We start from the raw sequence: 9913 nt of genomic DNA on the forward strand, positions 1-9913 counted from the left end.
CCCAGGCAAAGGCTGGGGGGGGGTCCTGCTGAGCCAGCACGCGGAGCCCTCAGCCCCATACACCCGGGGTCCATCCCCGGGGTCCACCCCGTGCCCCTCCATCCGCGGCTGGCCCCGAAGCGGTTAAGGCAGCGCAGGCAGGGTCGCCGCTCGGCCCAGGGCGTCCCCTCCCAGCCCGCTTCCTGCCGGCAGCCTTTGACCAGTTCCTGCCGGTGACCACCCTGCGGTCCTGGAAAACAGCGCGGCCCCATCTGGTTCCAGTTACGCTCCGCGGCGGTGACGTCTCCTTCCTGTCTGGGCCCCAGGAGCCGAGCGTTGCCCTGGGCCGCGGGGGCTGCAGAGCCCGCTGCAGGGCGGCCCCGGTGCCGGTGCCAGTTCCCAGCCTGGCCGGGAGCACGGCTGAGCCACGGCTGCCCTGGGGTGGCCTCTCCGGGGGGCACGGTGCTGTGTGGGCACACACGGGCACCGGCACCCCTAGGCTGAAGTGATGGGGACCCCTCCCTGCAGCCTGCTTTGGCTTCCTCAGCCCCATCTCCAACCAAGGACCCCCACATGGGTCCCCTTTGTGCCTCCATCACGGCAGTGGGCACGGTGACGGGGCTGCTCCCGGTCCTGCACGCGCCCACGGTGCCGTTCCTCACGTAGGGTTCCTCGTCCCCGTGGCCCCAGCGGCAGCGCAGGGCTGAGCCCCAGGGGAGAGAGGGCGAGCGGGCGATGCCGCACACCAGCACCCACCACCACCAGCACTGGGACCTCTCCTGGAGCTGGGGGCTCGGGATCCTGCACCAGGACCCCTTGTGGCGCGGTCCCCGGCCACGGCATGGCCCACGCTGGGAGCGGGTGCGTGGGCTGGGGGCCAGGCCACCCACCACGAGCCGGCAGCGAGCCGGGGAGGAGGAAGGGCAGGGAGAGGAGCGGGCCCACGGCCAGGGCCAGGGCTGGTGCTGGGGAGCGGGGCCGGGACGGGCAAAGGGAGCCCTGGAAGCGGGTGGTGGCACAGGAGGTGGCCGGGCTCTGCCCCGTCCCACCCCGCTGAGCTCAGGGATCAGCGATGCCGGGGGCTGCAGGCAGCAGAGCTGGGGCTCCGCTCCCCTCGGGGCCACGCTCTCAGGTCCCCGCAAACCCCAGCTCCAACCCTGCTGCATCCTTTACGGGGGCACCCATCCTGCTGCAGCCCCAGCACCAAACCGGGCACCTCAGCACCCCGTGTGTGTCTTGGGGACGGGTCCCCATCCCGGGGGCAGCGATGGTCTGGGTCCCGCCGTGCTCCCAGCACCGGGCTCCGTGCCCGGCTCTGCCCGGGGGCCGTGGCCGCGCGTTCCCAGGCAGAGGCTGGGAGCCCGGGCGGGCGAGCGTCCCGGCTGCGCTGTGTGGGAACCAGACGGCCCCTGGGCACGGCTCCGCGGCGCTCGCTTCCTCCCTCGCCCCCGGGGGACCGAGCGAAGGAGGGGGCTGAGGTCAGCCGCGCTCGCTGCAGACGGCTCCGGAGACGCCAGCATGATCTAGGCGCTCAAATATTGTTTTCCACAGGGGAGGGAAGGAAAAAAAAAAGAAAAAAGATTAAAAAAAAAAAAAAAAAAAGGGAGAAAAAGCAAAGCCCAGGGACGAGTGACCGTCGCTGCTGCAGCGATGACGAACAGCAGCCCCTCCTGCCCTGCCCGGGGCTGGGATGTGGCCATGGCCCGGCAGCGGCCGTCTGGGCTGATAACGGGGCTGACGCGGTGCCGGTGCTCCTGGTCCCTGAGTGACGCCAGCACCGGCCCTCACTGAGACCCCCGGGGCCTGGCCGAGCTGTGTCCTGCTCGCCTTGTGGAGCCGGGGTCTTGGCCACACAGCCAGCCCCCACACATCACGGAGAGCCCCCCCTGAGACTCAGCATCCTCCTCCCGTGCCCACCACGGCCCCACCAAGGTGGAGCAGGATCAGCCGGGGCAGCCCCATGCACCTGCATCCCCCAGCCTGGGGGCATTGCCCCCCCAGGGGGTCCTTTAACAGGGGGTGGGGGGCACGGGCACAGGTCCCCACTCGGCCAGCATCGCCCTGACCCAGCTCGGGGCTGCGAAGGCAGCGGGACGGCTCCGTTCTGGCGAGGTGGCGATGCCGACCCCAGCACACGGAGAGGGGCTGGTGGCCACGTCCTGGCCCCGGGGCTGCGTGGGGACCCCACCCCATCCCGCCCCGTCCCATCCCACCCCAGCAGAGCCCAGCCCGTGCCCAGCCTGTCGGTGGGAGCAGTGACTCAGCCGGTGCCTCCTCACCGGCAGCCGCCCGGGATGATTCAGGGTGGAGGAATCCTGCCGGCACGCAGCCGTTCTCCTCGGCCGTTCCCACTGCAGCCACAGCCGTGCCCGCGGGCAGCCCCGGCACAGCCTGGCACTTCAGAGCCCCCTGCTCGGGGAGCTGCGGGGTCCCCCATACCCCCTACACCATGCCAAGCGCCTGCGCCCCGTCCCACAGAGCCCCTACAACCCCCCCAGCAGCTCTCCAGGTGGGTCCCCCACCGAGGCCGGCACCACTGGTGCCACACACGCAGCACGGGGTGAAAAGCCGGGCACAAGTGAGCAGTGCGGGGTTTGTGGGGCCACGGGGCTCACTCCTGGGGGGCAGCACGTCCCCCTGCCCCTTGCCGATGAGGTTGGGAGCTGTGGTGGGTGGCCTCGGGGACACGTGTCCCTGGATGGGAACAGAGCAGCCCCCGCTGCGCCCCTGCCCGCTCCCCAACCCGAGCAGGGCGCAGAGATGAGAGAGGCAGCGTGGGCGAACGTGCTTTATTCCGCCGCTGGAGCCCCACACGGTGCCGGGGGAGGCTGTGTGGGGGGGGAAAGCAGTCCATCACTCGAAGAAGAACATGCCGGGTGTCCGGTAGAGGCAGTGGGGCAGCCCCAAGGGGTAGCCGCTGCCCCCCTGCAGCGGGATTGCGCCCCCCGCGCCCCACGACTCCTTCTGCTCGCCCGCCCGTGGCCCTGCAGCCCCGAAGGGCGCCTGGCGGGGGGCAGGGGGGGCTGCGGCGGGGGCTGTGGCCAGGAGATGCTCCAGCGCCGTGCCGCAGGGCCGCTCGTTCACGCAGAAGCTCAGCGCCTGCACCCGGCACTGGTAGCTGCCACCCAGAGCCTCGGGCCCCGAGCGGCCGAAGGAGCCGAAAACGGGCACGGGGGGCTGCTTGTAGCCATCGCCGTCAAGGAAGCAGGGCGCGGGGGGCTTGCCCGCACCCAGGAGGGCGCTGGGGAACATGGGGGGCACCTGCCCGAAGGGTTGGCCCAGCCCCAAGGTGGGGGTCGCCGACTCCTTGCACTCCAGCTCGCCCCGGGGGGACGCGGTGGGGGCCGGGGAGTCCTGCGCGGGGTCCCTGGGCTCGGCGGGCAGCAGGGCACGGTGCTGCGCCGGGCGCTCGCCGGGCACCGGGTACTGACCTGGCCGGGGCAGCTGCAGAGCCGCCGGGAGCCCCCCAAAGGCAGTCTCCTTGGGCTGGGGGGGGGCCGCTGGACGGCTCTCCGGGGGGGCCCCATGGTTTGGTGGGCAGCACGGCTCCTTGGCGAAGAACGACCCCTTGGGCTGCGGCGCGTCCGGCACGTACAGGCAGGGCTGCCTGGCCCCAGGGGGGGGCCGCCGGGCGCAGGGCTCGGGGCACCCCGGCACCCCTCCGCCAGCACCCTCGGCCAGCTCGGGGGGGCCCAGCAGGCGCCCGGCGGCCACCGGCGAGGCAAAGCCGCCCTCCGCCTTCCCCTCCTCACTCGGCAGGGCAGCGGGCGGCCCCCGCGAGCGGTGCTTGGGGGGCTTCCTGCGCCCCTCGTCCCCCTCGGCGCCCGGCGCGTCGCGGAGCCCCCTCTTCCTGGTGAAGCGGCGGCGGCGGCGCAAGAAGCTGCCGTTCTCGAACATGTTGTAGCAGTCGGGGTCCAGCGTCCAGTAGTTGCCCTTGCCCGGCTTCTTGTCGTCGCGGGGCACCTTGACGAAGCACTCGTTGAGCGAGAGGTTGTGGCGGATGCTGTTCTGCCAGCCCTGCTTGTTCTCGCGGTAGAAGGTGAAGCGGCCCATGATGTAGCGGTAGATGCCGCTCAGCGTGATGCGCTTCTCCGGCGTGCTCTGGATGGCCATGGTGATGAGGGCGATGTAGCTGTAGGGCGGCTTGGTGGCCTCGGGGACGGCCGGCGGAGAGGGACCGGGGAAAGGGCCGTCGGGGGCCGGCCGGCCGCGCAGAGCCGCGCTGCCCACGGGGATGTCCGGCTGCATCCTCCCACCCGGCTGCAGCCGTCCCGCTGCTGCTGCTGCTGCTCCTGCTTCTGCCGTCCGGCTCCGGCCGAGCCCGTTAAAACCCCGCAGCAGCCCAGCCTCCCGCGCCCCGCCGGCGAGGGGGCGGCGGGCCCCTCCTCTCCGGGACCGCAGGGCCGCCCAGGGCGGAGCGGGGGCCCCATGGTCCAGCGCCGGTCTCTGCGGCCGGACGCGCCGCCAGGGCCAGCCCTGCGGCCAGGAGCCAGCGGCCACGCGTTGGCACCGCCACGGCCTCTCCAGGGCACGGCCCCGCTGCCCCAGCCTCTCTTCCCACAGGAGGTTCCCAGGGTCTGGGGCTCATCCTGCCCGGGCGCTGCTCCCCCGGGGAGCTGATGCTGGCGGGGTGCGGGGGATGCAGCGTGTAGGATGGGGGTGAGCTGCACCTCGGCTCCCCGGCTGCCTCCTGCCCTGGGGTGGTGCTGGATCCCTGCAGTGTGTGGGATCCCTGCAGTGTGTGGGATCCCTGCAGTGTGTGGGATCCCTGCAGTGTGCCAGGTCCCCGTGCCACACCGTGTCCCTGCACCGTGCCCAGCTGGTTGGGGACAGCGCCTCCAGGGTGCGCCACAACCCCCGCTCCTCACCCAGCACCAGGGGAAACTGAGGCACGTGCTTTTGGGACACGGTGCCACGCTGCAAGGGCAGCTAACAGGCGCCTTGCCTCTGCTGCAGCCACACCACGGGGCCAGAACCAGAGGGCAGGACGGGTGTCGAGGGAGCGTGGCTCCCCGCAGGGTGCTCAGCTCCCGCTGCCCTGCGCCGTGAGGCTGTGCCTGGCTCAGCTCCCCCTGCTGCCCGCACCCGCCTCGTCCCGACACCCCGCAGTGCTGCTGGCACGGCCCCAGCCCCAGGCTGCAGTAGGAAACACAACCTTTATTCCTGCACACCACAAACAGCGCGTCCCCGCGGTGCCAAGCACAAGGACGGAGCTGGCTGTCCCCCCGCCAGCCCGGACCGCTGCCCTGCGCGCCCAACAAGCACCCAGCCACCACCCCCCAGATGGTTCCCAGCAGTTCTCGGGAAAAAACACGGCTCCTGCTCCATCCAGCATCCACCCACCTCCGTCCCCGCCTTGCCAAGTGCCCCGCGCACGGCCCCTTGTGGCATCGCTGCTTGGAGGCCGCTCGTCCCCAGGGCCAGAGCGCAGCCGTGGGGACGCTGAGCACCTCGCCCCGCAGCCGTGAGCACGGTGGAGGCTTCGTCGCGCCTCGGCTGCCCCGCTCAGGGCTGGCAGAGCTGCTGGAGGACGTGGACGATGTGGCCGGGAGCGCCGGGGGCACAGGGCTGGGGGCAGTCGCGCAGCAGCGTGGGGCCGATGCGCTGGGCGTGATGGAAGAGCTCCCGCGCGAACACCGGCTCCACCTGCGGAGGCACAGAGCCGCCGGGAGGATGGGGTCTGCCCCCCCAAAAAACCCCCCGGCTCGTGGTTGTGGCGAGCGCCGCCCCCGCGGGTACTCACGTGGGCCATGATGAGCTTCTGGAAGTGGTGGCTGGCGCTGGTGGGGTACTCCTCGCCGAAGCACAGGTGGATCTGGTACTGCGGCGCCGGCTGCCCCTGGCTCAGGTACCTCCGCAGCTCTGCAAGACACCGGCCGCTCGCACGGGTCCCCCCCCGACGCCGTGCCGGGGACGGGACCTGTCCCCAACGCCCTGGGGGGCTGGAGGTCCCCGAGGGTGGCAGGGGGCTGCGGGCACTTACGCTGCAGGAACTGCTGCGTGTCCAGCAGCTTGTAGGTCTTCTCCCTCTCCAGTTTGTTGGGCCAGTCCCGGTGCGGGGCCAGCGGCCCGTTCCAGTACACCCTGCCCTGGCACTGCCGCTTCATGAAGACCCCCTCGGGGGCCACCCACAGCAGGACCCCGCGTTCCAGGTGGGGCAGGAGCCGCTCCAGCACCTCGGTCACGCCGGCCACCCGGCTGCTGCCGCCCAGCGCCCGCGGCGGGGGGAACTCGATCTGCTCCATGCACGAGGGGCCGTAGAGGCGCTCGCTGGCGGCCGGCTCGGCGCGGGAGGCGATGCGGCAGCCCTCGGCCGTGCGGGTGGTGAGCTCCTTCACCAGCACGTCGCAGTAGTAGAGGCGGACGTGGAGCCAGCAGTCTACGGTACAAGGAGGGGTTAGCACAGGGTTGGGGGGCACCGGGGGCTGCAGCCCGGCCGGGGCAGCTCCTACCTGAGTGGTTGACGTCCTCGACGGGGAGGTAGGACGGGGGTCTGGGGAGGAAGTGGCCGTGGGTCGGGTTCCAGCCGTAGAAGGCTCCCCGTATGTGGTACCCTGGGTCGGGATGGAGACGGCAGAGGGATGTGGGCAGCTGTCCCCGGGGGGGTCCTGTCCCAGCCCCAGCCCCCAGGGCTGGCGGGGGCTTCCCACAGCTGCTGCACCTCGTTAAATCCCCTCAGTGCGCAACCAGGCAGCTTCATTTTGGGACTCATGTGGGGGGGAGCCCCAGCCTCGGTCTCCATTCCCACGGTCCCAAGGCTCTGGGAAGTGGGGTGCCTCGGGGGGGGCAGCGATCCCCTCCTGCCCCAGCCCCATCCTGCGTGCATCCCCATCCACCACCCCCAGGGCTCTTTTCTCACCTCGCTCAGCCGGGTGGGCAGAGAGCAGGGGGAGCGCAGCCGTGTGGCAGGACCCCCCGGCGCCCCGCACGCCCTCCTCGGCCGGGCTCCCCGCGGCACGGCCCTGGGGACAAGAGAGGTGGTGGTGAGGGCCAGGCTGGCAGCGGGGGCACCTGAGCCAGCTCTGGACCCCCCCCATCAACACACTTTTAGGTGGGGGCTGGCTCACCTGCGGGTCCTCGCCGGCTGGGGGCTGCGGGCCAGCATCGTTCTCTGTGGGGAGCGAGGAAAAAAAAATCACTGAGCCCCACAGACAGGGGGAACGGCCCCCGGGGAGGTGCTGGCTCCCCAGGGAAAGCAAACCCAGCCCCGACCCGCAGCGGGCGGCCAGGGCACAGCCTCGGGAAGGGCTTTGTCCGAGAACAGCCCAGGGCATCGCGGAGGAAGAGGAGCGGGGAGGAAGAGGAGCGGGGAGGAAGAGGAGCGGGGAGGAAGGGTCCCGGGTGGCGATGCCCACGGGATACGGGGCTGGCACCGGGTGTGAGCCCCAAGGCTGAGCAGGCAGCAGGGTGTCGGGGCAGTACCTGCGTCACGGGCGGCGTCGGAGACGATCTGGTACACCTTGTAGGGCTCGGAGATGTCGAGCTGGCTGCGCTCGGGCACCTCCTGGAAGTCGGTGCTCTTGTTGAGGGCGCAGCGGAGCCGCGTCTTCCAGGTGGACGGGTCGGCCTTGTCCGTGCCCTCGTGGTACTTCCCCTTGTACACGGCCCAAGCCTGCGGGCAGGGGGGGTTGGGGGGGTGGGCTCGGTGCTGCGGGGGCTGCCCGGACCCCCGGGACGAGGAGGGATCGAGGGAGGGGATTGGGGAGGGGGGAGCCCACGCGTGGCAGCCCTCGAGGCTGAGCTGGGCGGCCAGGGGGGGTCAAAACCGTGGGGCAGGGGGCGGCGGGGAGCCGGGGGAGCCCCTTGGGGTGCGGAGCTGGGGGTGCCCGGGGGGTGCCCGTGGGGGGGTCCATACCCTGAAGAGCGCCGCGTCCTGCTGCTGCCGGTAGTCCTGCTTGGCCGCGTGCTTCCAGGGGATGCGGAACAGCGTCCTGCGGCCGTCCTCCCAGCGCAGCCCCGGGTAGCGGCCGCTGTCGATTTGGGCGATCAGCCACTCCTTCAGCCGCATGGGAGACCCCGGCTCCGCCATCGCAACCCCGCGCCCCGCGCCCGGCCCCGCGGTGCCCTCGGGAGCGCGCCGGGGAGGCGAAAGCGAAGGCGCGTCGGGGAGACTTTCGCTTTCGTTTTCCCGGACGCCGCTTTCGGTTCCTCCGCTGCGCCACCGGGATCCCGGCCCCAGAGGGGTGGGGGGGGCACCGAGGGCACCCATGGGCACCGGTGGGCACCGGGGAACCCCCCTGTGGGGACTGTGCCTGGGGGCTCCGTGCTGCAGGGAGCCCTGCCCGCCACCCCCCGCTGCTGCACTGGGCACCGGGGCACCTCTCCGAGCCCCCTCGGGGCTCCCCACGCTGCCCCCGGGGTCTCCCCTCTCCCGGCTTTTGCATCCACCTCTGAACCCCCGGCACATGGCTGAGCCGGGGGGGACCGGGCAGAACCGGGGGGCACCGGGGGGAAGCAGGATGGGAACGGGGATGGAGGGGCCTGGCCCATCCCGTGCCCACGCTGCCTGCCCGATTCCCTGGGGCCTCCTGGCACCGGTGGCCCCATGGGTGGGCACGTTGCTCGTGGCCACCGTGCCTCTTGCTGAGCTCGTGCAGCCTCGCAGGGGCTTTTTGCTCGTGTGGGTGGGATGAGCGGGGGCACATGGCCCCATTTGGCTCCTTTGCCCCTGGCTGGCTCCCGAGGATTGCTCCCCGCTGCCTGTAGTAGGGCCTGGCCCTCCCTGCGGCCAGGATCCCTGCTCAGCCACCCCATGGGAAGGGGAAGGGGTGGTGTGTGGAAAGCAAACTCCACGGTCAGTAAGGTTGTAAAATAGGTAACGTTTATTCAGCACTGGGGGAGTCCCACCAAAGTCGTGCACGCCCCAACGCGGCACTTGCCTTGGTTGTGGAGAAGAGTGACAGGCATGAAGCTTCTCGAGACACCCGTACATACGCATGACTTATCCCCGCTTTGTATTAAAATTAGTTCCAGGGACTCATTTTCATCGATTCCTCCTATCCACGCCTGCGCAGCGCTTCCTGGCAGTGGTCACCGGGGGTCGTGGGGATGAAGATGAGCGAGTCCTCCTCCTCACCACTGGTTGACCTCTCGTCTCGGCGCAGACTCATAAGCTCCTCAGCTTCTGCTTAAACTGCAGATTCGGTTTCAGTTGGTTCTGGAAATGCGTTTCCTGTTTCTATCAGGAACTGTTTTTCATGAGAAATCTCAGAATTTCCTGTTTCAGTTTCTTTGCACAATAGGTGAATAGGGGAAGACACAGTACCTGTCCCTCAGCCTGGCTTATTTACTGAAATTCCTCCGGCTTCCTCTCGCATGTTCATGAGCCTCTTATCTACTAAAATTCTTTCGGGGTGATCTCACCCCGCTTTGCCCCCAGCCTCCCCTGGCCCACCCCAGCGTGGCAGCCGTGTGGGCAGGCTGGGGGGCAGCGTGCCCGGGGCTGCGGCCACCTCTGCAGCTCCTCCATCCCCGCTGCCCGGGTGGGTTTCCTTTCCAGTTCTGAGTCAGAGAAAGTTGCCTCTTGGCTAGGAAGCAGACAAGGCTCCCGAGAGCCAGCAGGCTGCTCTGAGCTTGAAATCCTCGAAATGAATAAGCGGTGACACTGTGCCAGGCTCCGGCCTCCCCCTGCTGCCTGCGCCCAGCCCCGGGCTTCCCCGCGGGGTGTGGGGACGGGGACACGGCCCCATGGCACAGAGCACGTGGGGCTGTGCGAGCCGGCCACGCTGGCAGGGTTTTTCTGCTCACTGAGCCTGCCTTTGGCCTCTCCACTGCAGAGCAAGGCCTGCCTGCCCTGCCTGCCCTGCCTGCCCTGCCCCTGTGCGCTCAGGGCTGTGGCTAACCCGAGCCCTGCCTGCACCCCGGAGGAGGCAGCGGTGCCGAGCGCTGCAGGTTGTGGTTTTGGGGAGGGGGCTGGGGCAGCAGGTAGAACCCA

At 70.4% G+C, this 9913-nt stretch overlaps 2 protein-coding genes across 2 annotated transcripts; both read right to left on the reverse strand.

Moving 5' to 3' along the window:
* Positions 1-2819: 2819 nt before the first annotated feature.
* FOXS1 (forkhead box S1) lies at positions 2820-4262 on the reverse strand. The gene has a single exon (XM_084296434.1). It carries the CDS (start codon positions 4225-4227, stop codon positions 2833-2835), a length of 1395 nt encoding a protein of 464 aa, XP_084152560.1. The 5' UTR covers positions 4228-4262; the 3' UTR covers positions 2820-2832.
* Positions 4263-5128: 866 nt separating this feature from the next.
* LOC311215352 (interferon regulatory factor 4-like) lies at positions 5129-8053 on the reverse strand. The gene is made up of 8 exons (XM_084296456.1): positions 7835-8053; positions 7402-7591; positions 7047-7090; positions 6839-6941; positions 6432-6533; positions 5963-6358; positions 5723-5841; positions 5129-5625 (listed from the first exon to the last, which is right to left on the reverse strand). The coding sequence occupies exons 1-8, from the start codon at positions 8006-8008 to the stop codon at positions 5485-5487; spliced, it is 1269 nt and encodes a 422-aa protein (XP_084152582.1). The 5' UTR covers positions 8009-8053; the 3' UTR covers positions 5129-5484.
* Between the last annotated feature and the right edge of the window lie 1860 nt (positions 8054-9913).

Source organism: Netta rufina (genome assembly GCF_964035555.1).
Source record: "Netta rufina genome assembly, chromosome: 16".
Classification (NCBI taxonomy): domain Eukaryota; kingdom Metazoa; phylum Chordata; class Aves; order Anseriformes; family Anatidae; genus Netta; species Netta rufina.